At 33.1% G+C, this 19,940-nt stretch overlaps 2 protein-coding genes and 1 long non-coding RNA gene across 6 annotated transcripts in view; 2 read left to right on the top strand and 1 right to left on the bottom strand.

The window, feature by feature from the left end:
- LOC143893441 (cytochrome P450 27C1-like) overlaps positions 1-19,940 on the top strand; it is a 363,376-nt gene that overhangs the window by 252,422 nt on the left and 91,014 nt on the right. The window contains exon 3 of one of the 4 annotated variants that reach the window (XR_013255796.1): positions 2,543-2,683. The exons of 1 other annotated variant lie outside the window; for it this stretch is intronic. The gene's annotated coding sequence lies outside the window, so the exon portion shown is untranslated. Of the gene's footprint in view, positions 1-2,542; positions 2,684-19,940 lie in introns of those variants that run through there. 2 more of the 4 variants (XR_013255795.1, XR_013255794.1) reach the window with 2 other exon arrangements.
- On the bottom strand, positions 342-14,257 carry Ddc (aromatic-L-amino-acid decarboxylase). The gene is made up of 11 exons (XM_077398820.1): positions 14,104-14,257; positions 9,553-9,649; positions 7,923-8,043; positions 7,587-7,700; positions 7,079-7,198; positions 6,808-6,937; positions 4,268-4,416; positions 3,802-3,913; positions 3,496-3,704; positions 3,156-3,356; positions 342-2,897 (listed from the first exon to the last, which is right to left on the bottom strand). Exons 2-11 carry the CDS (start codon positions 9,630-9,632, stop codon positions 2,691-2,693), a joined length of 1,443 nt encoding a protein of 480 aa, XP_077254946.1. The 5' UTR covers positions 9,633-9,649; positions 14,104-14,257; the 3' UTR covers positions 342-2,690.
- LOC143893442 (uncharacterized) lies at positions 14,338-17,161 on the top strand. The gene is made up of 3 exons (XR_013255797.1): positions 14,338-14,553; positions 15,744-16,014; positions 16,367-17,161. It is a non-coding gene; the product is annotated as an uncharacterized LOC143893442 (long non-coding RNA).

Here is a 19,940-nt window from a genome sequence, read left to right as displayed (position 1 = left end):
ATGTCAAGGTCAAGGTCATCGGAGGGTGGTCCCCTATACTGCATAATTACTAAAAAATTTTTAATAATTCATGCAACGTATGTCAAATCAGGAATGTTTTAATATCTAATATTTTTTTAATTTTTGTACTCAAAGCGTTGCTATTCATATATTTCGTAAATTAATATAATTTTTTTTTTTACGATAAGGGTATATTATTTCAAAAATGAAATAAGAGAGCGGTGGTTTGGTACATTTATTAATCTAATTTGGCCGACATTAACAGTTTAATAGTTAAATTCTCAATCACATTGACATATAATAATACTTAATAATACATTTTGCAGTTTTTTAACGAACAATATACAACAAAAATACAATCATTTTGTTTACAGCAAATCATTCATTTCATTGGTCCCACAACGACCGAAATTGTTGCTTCAGATTAACGTTGTTCAGCTTTTTTGCGTAAATTGTTAAAATGATGAGTTTAATAAAATTTTTAAGTTATAATAAAATTATTGTTTAATACTTAGTTGCCTAGCATTGTGAAATCTTTTTATAATTTAATAACAATGAATGTTTTGGCGTCTGTATTTTTAGTTGTTGTTATTAGTTGATATTCTTATCTTCGTCAACATATTATCGCCTGGCAATAATCGCAGCAGTAATCTTAATGATTATTTAAATGTACATCCTTTTTTTTATCTCGATCTCAGATTATTCGAATGTTGTCAACTTTTTCGACAGGCTATGTCTTGTTGATTAATTCTATTACTATTATTGTCTCTGTTGCAGCACAACGTTACAGCAAGTATATTAGCCCATATACATTTATAATAATCGTTCCAATCGTTTGCCATTTGAAAGACATTATTACAATTATACAATATTACAAGTATTTATCTTCGCAGGTTTGTTCCAACGACATAGTGAATATTTGCGATAAAAGTAGAGAGATTCAAAGTAAGTTTTAGAGAAAACCTATAAGGAAACAAAAATAGATGTATAAATAGAGAATACAATAAAGATATGTTACATACGTCGATTTTACAACTTTCTCTAATATGTTTACTTTACAATCATTTATATTTGTAACATATGTACACAACATGCGTCTATAATCTTCTATACCTACATACAATTTCAACGTGTACGAAGATTATAATAGTGAGGAAATATGAAACGAGATTTCTTAATTCTTCGTAGACGCTTGAAAAGGAATATAAACATTTCGGTGGGAATTTCAGATTGGCAAATTACCTTCTGTCGTGAAATTGAATAATTATAGTCATATCTTACTTTTCACATATTAATTAGCGAATTAAAATAGTTTTCACGTAGATAATTTCATACGCTCACAATTCTATACGCCTGCAAAATAATAAATAAGCATTCAATGTTTACTTGAGATATTGAGCGATTTAAAGAATATTTCACGCATTTTTAATATTGTGCCAAAAATTACGCTTATATATCAACGCGCAACTTTGTAATGGCAACGCGCGACTTTCACTACGTTAGTAGTGTACTTACAAGGTTGCTTGATGAGCTCGTACGGTAACACTGATAATGTGCCGGCAAAAGTGGCACAAGGAGACACATAATATTGCATTACACCTATTATATTGTTAACACATAACCCAGCAGGCTACACACACACACTCACTCACACACAAATCGATTCCTGAAGTAGCAATTATTTTAAAACGTACCTCGAGCTTCGTATGGAACTTTTTACGTAAATAAAATAATCTCGTTTTCCTCAATAATATGATCAAACAGATTTATATATACGCGCATCACTTTATAAAATTTCCATGGTGTATTATAAGGTTTTCCACTACGTGTGACATCCGCTTGCCAAAATTTTGTATCCAGTGCTTTATCTCATTATACAATAAATTATTTTTTTATAATACACATTTTGTGTGATGTATAATATATATACATTCATATATCATAACATGTGCATAAATAACAGTACAACAAGTATCACGCATTCAAGTTATAGGCGATGTTTTCATATTATATTCACGTTGAGCGCTTAGTGGAATATAATTTTAACGAAGTATATAATTTCAGTTACATAATTTGTAACAAGTAGAATATTTATATACATGTTTGTTGTGCTTAATAAAATATAAACGTGAATATACATATGTATATAGAACTAAAAAAAACTAAAATTTGTGCAATATATTAAAAGTCTAACTAAGACTAAAATATATTTTCTCCATTTTGTAAGCTGTTAAATTATTAACATAATATATCATTAAAGTAATGAAATATATTGGATCCAAAATATATATTAAAATACTATATATTCCAATTTGAGACGTCACATTTAAACTCTAACTAGACAGTTAATTTTCAAAAATTTCACCAACGGCCGTTATTCGTAATTTCTTAATTTTCAACAAATATTTGATTAATTAAGCCACATTGACTTAATGGCTGCCAAATTAGAATGCCTTACTTGGCGAACAAATGCATTTTTGGAGTATTGTTTAATCGTTCGAAATTTAAAAATGTTTGCAAAAATTATTACTTTTTATTGCAGAACCGTCTGAGACCGCCTATTAATCATTCGTCGTTTTAGTTTATTTGGTCCTCAAAAGCCGCTGGGTGTGAGGAAATACTTGAAACTAGGATTGGTTGCAAGTGGCAGGCGCTAACGATCTGCAACCGCGAGCTATCTGAGCGCGCCATCACTTCGAAACCGATTGCTCCTCAAGTATCTCGTTGGCTCTCAGCTTGATCTCCTTCCAGGAATACTGTATATCCTTGCTCTCGCTGAATCGAGAGCAGACAGCGAGTCGCAGAAAGTACGTGTCCTTTATCTTCGACGGAACGAGATGGATATTTCCCGCACCGTTGATCCTCTTCAGCAGGGCTTCATTGAGTTCGTTGGATCCCTTTAAATTATTATAGAATTATTATGGAATTCTGTTATTTATTCTGCTTACGCTTTTATAAAAATGATGTACATAATATTTTTTAATTGTCAATTAACTAATAATTATTTCTAAATATATGTTCTCTTCCATTAATTTAAAATTCAATATAAAAATTATGAATATCTTTTTTAAATAAATACAATATTGAACACATATACATATATTTGTTTAAAAAAGCCTATTTGCAAATATATTTGTGAAGAGTAATTGACTTACCTTTAATCGGAAGCAAACCAATCCCATGAGAACTTCGCCCACGATTTCGAAGCGAGGATCGGAGAGGACTAGTGCCTCGAATTCGTGTGCTTGAGCGACGTGTGATCTGATAAACTTTTGAAGGTTCTCGATCCCATAGAGCCTCAATACGAACCAAAGTTTCAGAGATCGGAATCTACGTCCAAGTGGAATCTGCCAATGCTGTAACGAAGTACAATTACACAGATTAACGACAGTATTTATTAATTGTTTTTTTAAATTAATTTTATTAATTAAATAATGTAAATTCGTCAATATATCAACGTATAAAGTGACTCGTAATAAATTTTTAATAGCCTACTCTATAATCCGGCGCTGAACCCTGCATATCGTGCTTGAGATACAAAGGATCGACATTGAAAGCGTTTATGACATATGTCGGATCCTTAAGCCACATGGCAGAGCAGTCGAAGTTAACTAACATCCATTTATGAGGATTGAAATTAAATGAATCCGCCATTTCGATGCCTTTCATTAAATATCTGAATTCCGGACAGATAAAAGCGGATCCTATAATCAAATGGATTTGTTTTAGTTCTGTTTTATAAATTGCCATTTGAAGAATCCATAATTATTTTCATGTTGGAATGAGAAAATTTATTTATACCTGCATAAGCAGCGTCCACATGCAACCAAATGTCTTCACGATTCGCTACGATACCCATTTCATCGAGACGATCAAAGGCGCAATCGACAGTGGTACCCAAAGTAGCGACGGCCTACGATATAAGAAGTCAGCTTATTTATAGAGAAAATTATATAGATTATTTATAGAGAAAAATTTTTTATTAAGCGCGATATCAATATTTTTCTGTGATGTTATAACAAACACATTGCATCATTTAATTTTCGAGAATTTTTTGTATTTCCGAGAATTTTCTGGGAATATTATTTTATTTCATAAATATTTATATTATGTTATATATATATATATTTCATGTTTTTATACATATATATATAATAATACATTTAATTTTTTCTTTATTTGTTTTTTTTTTTAACTAATGGAAGTAATGGACGTAATGGAGGAAGCAATTTGATTATTAAAGAAATATCGGATAAGCTGAACTTACGTAAAACGGTATGAATCCTTGTTCTTTATCCTTTCTGATTGCATCGGCAAATGTGTCGCCGCGCAGCTTATGTTTTTCATCGACTTCCAATTGTCTGAACTTTACTCCACCGAGAAGTCCAGCACGTTCAACTGAACTATGTGCTTGGCCTAAAAAAATACAATATTTTATCACATATTTTCATTGCGATTAATTTATTATAATTGTTCGATTTTCGAGAATTTCGCAATATCGATTTGACGTAACACGCATATATTCTTTTTATTACTACATTATATTATCTATAATTTATGCAATGTTGATATTTAATATTTAACTAGATTTATGCCCTTTATCACCAACGTCGTTTAACTTGAACCTTAGTACAATTCACTCTTTGTCTCTTTCTAACAGTCTCCCTTAGAAATAGGCAAAGAGTGAATTTTTTGACTAAGGTTCAAGTTAAACGACGTTGGTGATAACGGGTATTAGAGTAACTTGCACTTGTAAAACTAATTGTAAAAGATACATAATACCATATGAATAGGTATATAAATTTTATAAATTTTGACAAACATCTCTATTTCTTTAATATATTTTATTTTTCAACAATGTATGCACTTAAGGCTTCTATTCACTCAGCTATCTATCACTTATTATCTCAGATTGTGACGTCAGAAGCGAGGAAATATACGATATTTTTGCTAAATACCTTAAAATGGAAATATGTTTTAATAAACAACACTTACGATCGATAGAATCGACTAAAATATACCGAAAACTCTGTCTTTATTTAGTCAGCAGTATCTACTAGGATGATGTGACAATAATGGAGTTAACAAAAAGTCAAATGCAAGTTGCTCGATTTCTTGGAATAACAGAAGCTATTACGGCAAATAAATTACGTAACCGTATAAATGCTTAAGTTGAGAAGAGAATATAGTTCACAGGTTTTATGCGTGATATTAACACATCCGTGAACCAATGCAGACAAATTATGATAAACATTTGTGAAAACATGAAGTTAATCGAATAAACCGTTCTCAAGTTATCGTGGTTATAGTTTAAAAAAATGTTATTCTAGAAAATGAACACAGCGATATTAATATTTCACTACAAAATCAAATTCTTTTATACTAAAATATTATTAAAAGTATACTTATAATAGAGAGACATACATAACAAAAATTTTATATTCCTATTAATTTACAACTTTTTACATATTCTCAAATTTTTCCTAATTTTTACTTCTATTAGAATCTTGTAATTTTTCAATGTCTCATAGAATGTTTGGAGAAGAGAGTCTCGTTTATAAATATTGACGAAATTGTCGGTCTCATCTTCAATCGCGATTATACAGCGCAAAAAGGATATAAAAAATTCTCCATTTTTCAGAACAATAGCGGCTCGTTGATAATATTGTTCCATTCAATATTTTTAATCGAAAAAACACACCGTGGTCATTATTCATCGTATCGGAGAAGAATTCTAGAAAAATTTTCTCTTTCCTTTTATCCATTTCGATAAAATGCGTCGGAATTATTATGAGCGTCGAGAATAGCGGAGAAAGTTCGGTCTGAAATATAACTGGAGCGGTTATTACGAGTTGCCATGGCGACAAAGTGCTGCTTGATGAAGTGCCGTGAACCCCATATTCACCCTATCACCTCCATCCCTCTCATCCCCCTCTATTCACATGCCTTTACACTGATTGTGCGCCCGGTCACTGAAAGCGACCGGACACTTTTCAGCATTATATCTATGCGCCTCGAAATAATGCAATGAATACGAATGAAAAATTGTTAAATTAAATCAGTGATACGTTGTAATAACCCGTTGTAATAGCCTTTAATTGCAATCATATAACACATTAAAAAGTTATAATTTGCTGAACAAATTACGGAACAATAATTTTTTGCAAGTAAATTTTTCAAGTAAAAATTAATGAATTTATTCTTTTTGTTATATTCTAATAAAGTGATGAATTTTATATTAATGCTGTGTTTCAAAAAAAGTTTTTAAATAAAAATTACGATGGTTATTTAGCTATATCTTTCATTTGCCGTAATACTATACGTGTATATTAAGAAACTAATAATGAGTTATAATATCTCACATATAAAATAACACAAGAAATATTATAGATTAATTTTAGTGGATTATCGTGACAACATTTTTATAATTTACGAAAGACTGTCCTTTTGTTTTTAATTCTGTCTCCATTTCTAATATAAGGCTTAATTGCGACTGTCATAGATCATTTAACGCTCATCGAGATACATGTCACAGTTCAAGTGTTTATTTAAAGTCACTGAACCGTCACGCTTAACGCTCATTGTTGTGCGCTGCTTCTTTGCTCAATAAAGATAGACAAGAATTGATTAAGAGACAATTTATGCGATTTAATACTCTGTATGTATAGCGTATAAATTCATTTTTGACTGGAAACATTGTTTGAATAAGCAACGAATTGCTTCCGTTTTCATCTTACCGCTGTCTTGTAAAATTTCGCATATCAGTAGCAGATTCCGTAACAAAATAATTGTATAGTATATACTCACAAGAACAGTATGCGACTAGTTTTTCGACGATATCGTTTTCCATCCAATCGGGATGCTGTTCTTTAACTTGCTTTATCTTTTTAGCCTTCGCTCCTAGTAACGCTACCAAAGTGGCTTCGCTAGCAGTGCCCTGTAGGTGAAAATTATATCTTAAGTATGCTTAATAGTGTCTTATTCCTCTTTAGGAATGTCAGTCAGGAATAATGACTATTTTCTCTAGCTATCCAAATATCTTTTGTAAATGTAATGTTATTCGTAAAATGTCGTTTACCTGAATTACGCCACCACCTTTCCCACCGCTGCAGGCAAGAAATTCCTTCGGCAAATCCAGCATTTTTCCCAGCCAATTTAATACGATCACTTCTAGTTCAGTACAAGCTGGACTCGCGATCTGGAATACAAGAAATTTAGTATCAAAAGTGACTAAAAGGATGATGTGTCTTTGGCGTTTTGATCTCAGCGTTCGATATATATTTCCTTGCTTTATATTATTTTTTTATTTATCAAAAAATTAGTAACATATATTTTATTTTAAAAAAAATTTTATTTCAGTCAATATTTTAACTTTGATTTTTATGTGTCATGCATGGAAACAGATTTTGTTGCTCTTAAAGATATAAGTGAGGATCTTTTTAAATAAACTATTACTACAGAACACACACACACACACACACATAAAGTGATATATCAATGAGCAAAGCATGAACACGCGAAGGTTATAATAATCGTAATTCATAAATAAAACATTGCATTTTCAACTGCAAGTTTTGTATACTTACCCACGAAAATCCAATACACGCAATAGCTCCGCTTAACATGTCGGCTAGAATCGAGGGATACGATTGCGCAGTGGGAAAGTATGCGTGGAATTTTGGACTGTGCCAATGAGTAACCTAAACAATTTTATCTTAATTTATTTCTTGTCTTACTTACGCAACAATCGAAAGTACCGGTGATAAAGTAATTTAATTTTTTTTTATTTTAGTATTATTATATTCGTTTCGCGATATGTATATATGCGAGTCAGTCATTAATACAGTTATAGTCAGATTGCAGTTATAGATCTTGATAGATCGGTGATTTACGATCATCTGAGGCACTTAAAAATCACTTACGCCTGGCATTATTACTCGTTCGATATCGGCCATTATATCTTGCCACTGTTCAGGGGTTTGTGGCGCTTCGGACGGCAAGAGGGGTTTCATGTATCCTGGTTCCACCGTTGGCAAGACACTCCTAGAAATTTTTGAAGTTTCTGTTTACGAGATACATCCAACTCTTTTTTTACGCCCTTTTTCGCGCGATTCTTTTTACGCGGTTTTTTGCAAAAAATTGTTCTAATCTCTCACGTATATATATGTACAGATCTTAATTTTAAATTCTAATAATGAATCAATGAAATTTTTTCACTCGGACATATCCCCTCTCATATTATTATGTTAAAAATGCGAGTAATACCCTAGACTATTGTTCAATCATCGTTGTAGCTTTAATCATTTCAGCAGCTCGATAGTCGTTGTCAATCATAATTCGATTATCATTTATATTGTTTGTTCACCCTTATATTCTCTTCAAATTCATTCATGAAAACAGCTTTCCATATGTGCGCATATTTCCCCCTTTTACAAAATAAAAATTATACATATATTTCCCCGTTTTATAAAATAGAAATCATGCACATGGTACATGCACCTTCAACCGAAAGGGGTGTATGTATCAAGTTAAAAGCTTTTTACAATTAGTTGCTTACTACACACAGTGACCAGCAAAGGCTTTTTTCAAATAACGTTATTTTATCTTACGCGAAACGTTTATCGTAAAACGAGGGTTGAGTTTATATTTATATAAAACAAGTAAAAGTGTGCGAGTAGAAACCTGCACATTGCTTCCTCATAGTTTTTAAGTGTGCAAGTAGAAACCTTTGCTCACAAAGCTTCCTCTATTTGTTTTGGCTTCCTCATAGAGGAAGCTTTGTGAGCAAAGGTTTCTACTTCCAAAAAACCCCTTTACGCGGAAGTTAGAGCAACTAGTACTTGCATCTCGTTTTTAACATGAATATAAGACCCAACTATATGAATACCGGCATTAAAGAACTATATAAAATAGAAATAGAGAAGACTGAAGAATATAACAAAATTAAAAATAAACCGATATCTTTTAAAATTTACAGAAGTTAAAGCTATTACAAACATTTTTCTAAAAATTAGGGACCTTTGATCACGTATAAAGCTGAGTTTAATCAACCAAATTTTAAAGAATTATATATGAAATATATAGGGGTAGAAAAAAGACTTAAAAATATAATAAAATTAGAAATAGATCGATATCTCCAAATTTGCGGAAATTAAAGCATAAACAAACATTTCTGCAAAAATTCAAAATTTTATTAAAAAAGAACCCCCTGATTATTAGCAATTTCTATTAATTCTATTATATTCTTCAGTCTTTTCTACCCCTATTTCATATACAATTCGTTAAGATTTGGTTGATCAGTTTTGGAGTTATAGAAATTTCGGTAAATTTGGCACAGACATACGCACATACATACACACATACCGACATTTTTTAAAATAGCGATTTTTCGACGTTTTAGAACATTCTGAATACATTGGCAAAAGCAACTAAAAAAAAATTTTTTTACGAAAACAAAGTTTTCTCTAATGAGGAAGCAAAACATAAACTGATATATATTATTATTTAATGCAGATTCAAACGATTTCTCGATCACAACATGTTATCACCTACCTGTCTCTAATATTTTCCAAATAATTTGTGATGTATTCCGCCATCTCGTTGGCGTAATCCTTGAAGCTATCGGGATCCATGATTTGTTTTCTTTTACCTGTAATATCGATAAGATTGTTATGGAGATGTAACGATATCGAAAATATTCGTTCAACTGTGTTGTTGTGCATTAACATAACTGGAGTAAGAGTTATCACGGTCGGTCTCGCTCCGCGTGTACTTGGCGCGAGACACTACCGTGTCTCTTGATTCTGTAGTATCCTTGGCATATCAATATGCACGAGCGCTTTAAATCAAGGTACGAATGTCATACATATGCCGTTCGTTTTTTTTTTTCAAGATTGATTGTGAACGTTCATCGGAATGAATAGAAAATGATAGCGATTGCATTTCCGCATGTTACGGCGTGACTGATGCAAATGACAATAAAGATCTCGTTATCAAGATAACCGTGATAATTTATAGAAAACGTGTGAAGCGGTTGAAGTTGTTTTGCTGGATTCAAGGATGTGTGTTAAACAACGATTTCAGATAAAAAGAGAAAGTGACATTATATGACGAGGATTAAAAGAGTTAAAGCGCAAAAATTGCATAAGGATGGTACTATCAAGATATTACATAAGCATATGTGCTAAACTTTAATATAGTTTTAAGTGGAACGAAGTTAAAATTACCTTAATAATTTATTATTTTTTAATATTTTAAATTGCTGTCTCTCTCAAAGTAAGATAAAAGATACAAGAGTTATTATATTTGTTAACATAGTTTTTTTTATTAAGTATATTTGATTTTTTTTTTTTGCAAGTAATTAGCAATGCTATTAATAATATCTTGATTATTAGTAAGTTTAACAATTTCATTGTAACATATAATTCTACTACTAGGAGAGAATTAATAGAAGATCTGTAGCTTCTTTGATCTTTCGTTGTTTTATACATAACATTGTTCATGAATGAATCATTGATGCATTCAACAAAGAAGTTTTGATAACACAGATTTACCGCGTAACGGAAAGCGGATAACATCGCTAATTGCGTCAGTTCGAACATCCTTTTTATCCTTATCTTAAGAAAAATTTTAGATTATAAAAATGTGTATGTATACGTTCAGCCTTTCGAGCGAAATGTTTAATGAGCCTAGGTAGCGATAATTGGCGACGTAGAGCCAATGACGTAGGTCTTGAGAAACTCAGCAGCCGGAAGGTGAGGGAGATGCATATGTGCCTATGTTACCGGATAGAATGTCTACGGGATCGTGGATCGTGGAAGGAGAAGGACAACGAGATCGAAAGAGCGTTCGTGACGATCAGCAAAGTCGCCATCGCGTATAGTAGCGAAGTAAGAGTGAACTCGCCGTAATGACCATGACTCATTTTCATGGAGCTGGTTTCGTTCGAAGCGTCGTTTGCCGCTGCCTATCTATCGTGTCGAAGCGCGATTTTGTCGGTTTTTTTTTTTACTCGCTCGCTATGACGTATATACTCGCGGAATATTGCAACGCGGATTTTCAAGGAACGATCGTGGCAAGAGAATAGAAGTTAAATTTTAATAAATTAATTCTTGAGCGATTAATAAACAATTCTCTGCGTGATTTACGCATGTAACCAATAAGATATTTATCCGATTTTGACTTCACAGAATAACATTGCTCTTGTTTTAAAATGTTGAATCGTTCCCTTTAAATGAATACCTTAGTAATTGATATGAAAAGTAAATCGACATATTACTATTCTTCCATTATTATTGTTAAATTACTTTGCAAATAAATATCATTACGAAGGAGATTTGAACTATGGGAACCTCAGATTAAGATATTTACTTTAATTATTTTTATTTTAAAAAATTAAAAATGAATTGTATTAATTAAAAGTTTGCTCACCAAGTATAGTAGCATTGCTAAGAACTGGAAAACATAGAAAAATAAAGCACGAATAATATCGTTGCATTTATTTCAACTATTTCAAGGATACTCGATTTATAGAGAATAATAATCATTTACTTTCGAAACGTCCTGGCCTGGATATGAGGAAAAGCGAAAAAAAGAAAACGAATGAGTAACGTAGAAACGAATATGACTCCTTTTCACACAATACAGGAAACTCTCGTGATGGTCAGGGAATCCCCTCTTGATGCTGATATCAGAGAATATTGGGTCACACACACACACACACACACACACACACACACACACACACACACACACACACACACACACACACACACACACACACACACACACACACACACACACACACACACACACACACACACACACACACACACACACACACACACACACACACACACACACACCCACACACCCACACACCCACACACCCACACACCCACACACCCACACACCCACACACCCACACACCCACACACCCACACACCCACACACCCACACACCCACACACCCACACACCCACACACCCACCCACCCACCCACCCACCCACCCACACACACACACACACACACACACACACACACACACACACACACACACACACACACACACACACACACACACACACACACACACACACACACACACACACACACACACACACACACACACACACACACACACACACATCTCATAAATAATGCGGTATAAAAGAGAGCTTGATTTACTCTTTAGCTCAAAACTGAAAGATTTCGAATGCCAAGAAATTGAAAATTTAAGATGAAGATGGGAAAAAGTTGTAAGTAATAATGGAAAATATATTTTGGATTTAAATTAAAATGATAAATTTTTTGTTTTATTTCAAAAATATCTCTTAAAAACCGCATTACTCATGGGATAATCCAATATTTGTCGGAAGAAAAGTATGAATGCGCTTTTTGCGTTAATAATTAGAGATAAATACAGCTGCTTCTGACCCCATCGGGTTATCATAAAGCCATCATGATTTATTTATTTGAATCGTTTCGCTAGATAGAATAATTCTCGCAAGATAATTCTACGCACCAGACAACAATTTGCATATAATTCAATCGTACAATATTTTATTAAAGATTTTTTTAGTATCCATTAATTTATATATCTCGTATTACACACATAAAAGATAACGCATTTAGGTATTCAAAGATTGAAATTGCATTATGGAAAGAAGCATCTGCTTCCATGTATTTCGTGATAACGTGGAAATGTCAACCAGCTCGACCATGACCAATCTCACTATTTCTTTAAATTCTACAAGAGAATTTAAGCTAAATGTCAAACAAGATTTTAGAATTTTTTTTTTTTTTTAGTATTTAATGTTATTGAATTTTTTTTTAGTAATTATAAGTATTGAATAAGATTAATATCGCTCACACGGACATTATGTCGTAACAGAAACAATTTGATGATAATTACATTAATAATAATTTCAAGAAAAAGATAACGTTAACTTATCAAGTTAAGATAATGTTACATATAGTTCGTTTATTTAGCGATGGTTAATCTTTCGGTTGATGCCATGCGTTTCCTCAGATACTGATTAACGCGATAAAAGAAAATCTCAAAAAAGATAAAAAAAAATCGCAAATGCATTATTGGAGTGAATGAAATCAACCAAGATACTCGCGTGCTAAATTTATGTGGATCACAAATATAGTACGCGTCGAAAACGTTACTCTTATTCGTACAATTATTCAGACGGCAATTCTTATTTATAACACGCCAATATGTTAAAGATAGCTCGCAAATATTAGACAATCTCAAAATACCATTTAATCTTTCCTTCCGAAGTTTAATCGTCGTTTTTGACGAGCGTGATAGAGTAATTTAACGAGCTAACACAATTAGCAAGCTTTTCAGTCGGACTATATGTCGGAGCGAAAGCCGTAACAAAGCGAAAGCTCAATAATTAGTTTTGGATACACTCTGCGCGTTTAGAGACTAACAAGCGCTATTAAAGTTCCACTCCTTGACATCAATTATAGGACCTTCGAGATCCTAAACAATCTTACTTCGAAGTCACTCAGTCTCTTATCAAACATACTGAAATGTACTCGTAAATGTACTCAAATATACTATTATATAATATATATATAAAATATAATATATATATATATATATATAATATATAAAAATTATATAATATATATATAATATATATATATAAAATATATAAACTTATCGTTTTTTTGTAAGAAAATTTTGTTATAAAATTATAAAAATTATTACAATTATTATAGTTGTATCGCGATCTATAGGATACTTTCATTCAAATCGTTTTTCTATATTTCAACTTTCACTATCAATAAATTACATTTTTTTTACAGCAATCTACATCATACATTGCTACAATTTATAGCTCATCACTCATATACAGTAGCTTAAAAATTACTTTTGAAGGTAGCAGATGATTTATTTAACAAATTATTCAACAAATTTTCCTCTCATTAGCTTTCAAATTAAATACTACAAACGTACCAATAGTGTCTATAGCGAGATAAAATTCTATATAATATAATGTTCCTACAATGTTGATTCTCAGGAACGCTTACTATTACAAATACACTTTGCTTTCACAGCTGAAATTGAAATAAAATTCGACTCACACGTTTGAAGTAAGGTGCACCTCGATAATCTGGCTAAAGATTCACTGAGTAATCCTTGACAGCGACGATATCCACGTGCCCGTGGTGATTCCGCGAGAGCCGGTGGAGTGCTCGCGACCGGTGTTCCACAATGAATTGCCGCTGCATCCGCGTCGTGCCACGGCTTTATGTAACTCCCCACTTATTCAGCGTTCACCAGAGGTGCCGTTCGGCCAATCGCGCGGCGCGATCGCGTCGCACGTCGGGATTCACTTGCCTCGTCCCGTCGCGAATACCGTGGTCAAAGATCGATAACGGATATGCAATCGATAGCAGCTGGTCACTCGGTTAGCGGTACGTAGGTGGTGGACGCGTTAACTTTTGCGCTCTGGCAGTGACAGCAAGTGCAATTTAATTTTACTTGCCCAACTGAGCGATCTGTTTGTTTGACGTTACGCCATGGACCGGTTGGTAATTAAATAGATGATTAAATCTCTCTATAAGTAGAAATACAAGATTCCAGTGTGACTCTTTTAGCGATAATTTTACGCAAAGAATGTGTTGTTTAATTACGCATGGGTGCGAAAGACATATATGAAATTAATGAAATTTTTAGAAAAAGTCATAAACTTAATAAATTAATATAATTAAGATAATTAAGCCAAATAAGAGCAACGCGTCGTTATTAAAGCGAGAGATTTTAAATAATAAATTTATATATTTCCAAGCACACGAATTTTTCTAACTTACTCAACTGCGCGCCGATTTCTTGTCAGACTCTAAAGCACAGTTTTTATTGGAACACTAAAATTCCCTACCCCTCCTCGATTAATTGATTGTCGGTATGTGTGTATGTATGTGTGTATGTGTGTATGTGTGTATGTATGTGCCAAATTTACCGAAATTTCTATAACTCCAGAACTAATCAACCAAATCTTAACGAATTATATATGAAAAATAGGGGTAGAAAAAAAACTGAAGAATATATAGAATTAATAAAAATTGCTAATAATCAAGGGGTTCTTTATGCTTTGTCAAATCTTTTTACTCAAGAATTAGAAAAATAAAAAAAAAACGGTTTCCAGAAAATTGGTAACAAAAAACTATACACTCTATAGTACTCCCCGGAAAATTCTACCCCTATTTCATATACAATTCGTTAAGATTTGGTTAATAAGTTCTGGAGTTACAGAAATTTCGGTAAATTTGGCACATACACACATCAGAGTTGAGAGACCTGATGTATGTAAGACCGTGATTTTAAGACATCACTTCCTCTATGAGGAAGTCAAGTGCAAATTTCTAATTTGCACTATTTTTTTAACAATTTTTCTTTTTTAATCTTTTTTTGTTAAAATTTAAAACACAGTTTTTGTCGGAGCATTAAAATCCTCTATCCCTTACCGATTAATTGATATTAATAAACATCTAAAATACTGTAAAGAATTTATTGTGTTTTAATAACAGCGTGTTGCTCTTATTTGCCTTATCTTAATTATATTGATTCTTGAGAGCGTTTTTCTAATTATTGTTTAATAAATTAGTATGATATGTAAGCTTATATAATTCGTCGTTTTACTATGCTTGATATATCAGTTCATTATTTTAAATGAGCTGTTGTCGAAATGTATTTTACTGGTTCTTAATTAACGTCTTTCAAGGTAACGGCATCACAGATTGCGTTAAGAAAACGATATCGTGAAATTGAAGAGGCATAGGAGCATCTGGAAGGCAAAATTAGGGCGTCGCCGTTTAAAGCGACATCATTTGTAACTTGATTATAAGTGCGAAATCAAGGAAGCATTCAGGCGGTAAATCGAATTACTCCAGATAAGCACGATCCTGATGGTTTTCAATCGTACACCTCCTGTCACGACTCCAGAAAGAAACGCTTAACGCTCTCGCTGGCATTGCTGCGACATGAGATCTTGGGTAATCTGATCGTGATCTAGAAAGGAACTTTAGAAACGAAAACAACTGTTCTTTCACAATTATTGGGTAAACGAAGGTTATTCCCTATAGAAATCGAATATAAAAGAAACGCTGAACTCGAATTTTGTTTGAATTTTATACACGTTTTTCTTTTATACTTTATTATTATTCCTTCTACAGTTACGAAAATTATTTTAATCGAGAGAAGGACATCTGATAAACTCCGTTTTTTTTTCTATAATGGTTAGGAAATTTATGAGATCACCGATTTTATGAGAAAGAACAATTGTTTAAGTACATAAAAACTTGCACAGTGATGCGCAATGTTAATGAATATTTATTTATAACACAGGCTACGTCGATTGCGTTAGTCATTAGTGAACACACAATTGCAGGCCGCCTGAGTCGAAAATAATTATCTGCGCAATCTTTTCAAGAATATTTATGTATTAACTTAATTACATATTTGTAATATTCCAGTTGTTGTTATTGTTACATTTTACAAATATATATAATGATATATAATTCACTAAATATTCAAATGTTACGGTAAAAATAATGCTGTTAAAATATTATTTAAAATAATGTCTCATTATTTCTATTTTGATTGAAAATCTACCTCTGCTGCTAAAATGTCATCTTGAATGCTACAAGTTTACACCTGAAAAAGTAATCAGATTTTTTCTTGAATTATCTCATTCTTACCGATTATCTTATTTTTACATATACATCATATGAATATTGAACTGCAACTAAATCAACGAAATAACGTCATGCATGCATAACGTATGAGAACTACAGTATGCTCGTAATAATTTTCCAATGATTGAAGATTTTATCATAGTACAGGATCGGACGGTAAATCCCCCCCGAGCGGAAAATGTTAATTCGCCTGGTATGCAGAGTCTATAATAATCTTGAAACGGGTCGACATAAGAACGCGAGGAGAGCAGGAACCGGTGCGTGTGCACGAAGAAAGTCATTTCCTTTTACCCGAGGGCAGAAAAGAGGGATGAAGTCGCGCTTAGAGTAGTCGACTGACTCTCCGAGGACTCTCCGCTCGGTCGGATTTCCCTCTTTAACTGCCGCGCTACAGCCGCCACCACCTCCTTTGGTCTGTCTTCTCTTTTCTTTTATTACCGTGCTCCTTACGCGTCGAGAGAAGTCGAACGGGTACGAATACTTTTCTCAGATACACTGTGCCGTCGTCATGGCTACCCGTCAGATCGGCTCCGGAGTAATCGCCGGGACTTTCCGGGAATGTGTCGCGAGTCAGATTGGGCCACTCTCGCACACGTCAGAGATTCAACTCGACTGCGGAGTTGTATCTCTGACGTCAAGAGCCGGTCTCGGCGCTAAGAAAAGTATAATCTATCGCAGATAGCGCGGAGAAAGGCGTTCCTCTCCGAGCAATCAGTTTCCTGAAAAGTAATTTGGTTTTTACGTGCTGACGTCTCAGTGAGATCCTGCTTCAGTGAGAAGAGTACTATTATATTATGTAAATAAAAATGAAGCGAACGAGAGTGTTCTTTTGACGGCATAGGCAAAGAATTGTTTTAAAAGTTTTACTTAATTTGGATTATGTGTTATCATGTACTGCCTCTATTTTACTACACTTTACTTTATTATGATTTTATCAGAAAATTCTACTTAGAGAGAGTCTTGAAAAATTATGTTATAAAATTCATTTTGCAAACACGAAGAATGTCGTCAGGCATCTCATAATTTACTCAAAGCAAAATTTTTATTTTTTATTTAAAAAGAAGAATGTTCTTAAAATTTTAATCTTTTATAGAAAATTATAGCTTTTGCTTTCCAATGGTGATCTCTTTTAACTGTATGACGTCATCCTTTAACTGTAATCCGCATTTACGTAGCGAAATTGTCAACCACATAAGGAGAAAGAGCAGACAAAAGAGAGGGTAGATTGAAGAAACGGCAATTTCCTGGTGCTCTTTACCTAGTTGAGTGCCAGCTCCGAAGTTATTCAACCGTACCGCGTGTGTCTCTGTGGAAGTGACGAGCTTCAACAGTGAATCCTCAGCCATTGTCAGAATCGTAATATGGCTACTTTGCCACTTATTTATGATTTTGCACCTTACATTTCCGTCATTTTCCATCTCTAATGTTTTGTTAGAAAGAATAAGAAGATTTACTACGGGTACGATTAGAAGAAATTTTTTAATTCTCACAAGTTTGCCTTTTGAATCACGTAACAAGTACTTCGACGTAACCCGGAGAACTCTATGTGACCGGTTAATGGAAAACTCTTGTCCGCGTCTCCTTTCTTTTCAGACTCTCGATTGATTTATTTCCGTCTAATCCTCTTCATTCTTCATTTGAAGTGGTAACCGCTAATTTCTTCCAGTTAAATATTATCCGCTTATGTACTTTAAGGAGATTAAAAGTTTACTAATTGAAGATATTACAAAAGAATCTAAGCGAAAATTAGAAATTCTAGAAAAAGCAAATTTTTTCTAAAAATGTTTTATTTATTTGAAAAGAGTTCAAAAATTTTACTTTTTTTATAATTTTTGTATTGCAGTTGCTTTCATAAATAGCATTTGTCTTCATTAATAGTGCCACAGTAATTAATAATATTTAATGGTAATTCTAATTGAAATACATATGTAATATTTAAAATTGTAAAGTTTTATTTTTATGTTATAATATGAAACAATATAAGAGAGAAATATATAGAGAGAGCATTGTATTAATATTATATTAATATAGTTAGATAAATATACGTTTATTTCACGATGATGGACGATAGTTTATTCGTATCGTCAGATACACATATCATCACAGATATTTGTGTAACGATGTTTCTATCTGTTATTATTCTATGGCTTAACACTTTGATGAAAAGAAGCGGTCGTTTTTCTTTAGCAATAGCTACCACTTTCGTCTGATAGCTGGATTTATTCTTTCCAAAACAATGGGACTCGTATTTCGCTTTCATACATAATGCATTGCATTTAGCGATAGCTTCGCCGTAGCTGCTAAGAAAACGAATGGTGTTGAATAATAAAGTCGACTTCTTGTATACTGGAATTCCGAGTTAAGAGCATTGATATCGTTGAAAGGAGAGAATGTGTAAAAAATGATAATTAGATTATTTAATAATCATATTAATAGCATCAAAGATTTAACGGCGAATGCGAGTCAGGCGCGGAACGTGGTGCGCAAATAAAACGAAAATGTGTATTTAAAAATGACGAACGTTTCAGCTCTCCTTTCGAGACATCTTCAGCGTTTATTAGGAAAAGAAGATTTATTATATTCTTTGCAGAACTCGAGGTAGGAAGCTCCTTTCTTGGGGAGTTGTCGTGACAAGCGAGCTGGTACGCACGGTTATGTAGTGGACATTTTTACTGTGAAAAGAAACATATATTTAGTCAATCGTTAAAAGAAACAGAAAGAGAAAGGAAAGAGAGCTCACTTAAGGTCTGCAGCAGTCAAAGAAGTACATTAATTAAAAAGTCGCAATAGTCAAAGGATGAATTCGAAGAGTCGCACATTTCGGAAATTAGAGATACAAGTATAAAATAAAGTCTCACGCATGTCGGTTGGAAACAAGTGAGACGGTGGGTCGAAGATTCGTAGGTCAGAACAAGGATTGATATAGTTATAAACAAAATAAGTAACACGGCCGGGGACGGGCACAAAGTTATAAATTATTTATGATGGACAAGTATAAAAAAAAGATAAAAAATTTTACTTTATATACCCCAAGGGGCCTTAAAGGGCGTTTTTGAAGGGACGTACCCAACCCTATATAACCTCCAATTCATCCACTACCTTACTGTTTCCCTCCTTTGGACCAACGGTTTAACGTCTCTTCCGAAAGACGGAGCCCAGTTTTCTCCGCATCTTACACGGAGGGGCGCGGTTTTTCGGAAAAAAACTTTTCCATGTTACATGAC

The sequence above is a fragment of the Temnothorax americanus genome, unplaced genomic scaffold, assembly GCF_048541705.1.
Source record: "Temnothorax americanus isolate GAGA-0224 unplaced genomic scaffold, ASM4854170v1 Scaffold12, whole genome shotgun sequence".
NCBI lineage: Eukaryota > Metazoa > Arthropoda > Insecta > Hymenoptera > Formicidae > Temnothorax > Temnothorax americanus.
Note: the sequence above shows the minus strand (reverse complement) of the source record. Positions and strands in the feature narration are given on the sequence as shown.

Bases quoted from the DNA above. Each gene is read 5' to 3' on its own strand.
- Ddc (XM_077398820.1), bottom strand. From the start codon at position 9,632: ATGGATCCCGATAGCTTCAAGGATTACGCCAACGAGATGGCGGAATAC. The intron at 7,701-7,922 runs GTAAGTGATTTT...AAAATTGTTTAG, and splicing joins AACGAGTAATAATGCCAGGC to GTTACTCATTGGCACAGTCC. The intron at 6,938-7,078 runs GTAAACGACATT...TTTCACCTACAG, and splicing joins AAGGTGGTGGCGTAATTCAG to GGCACTGCTAGCGAAGCCAC.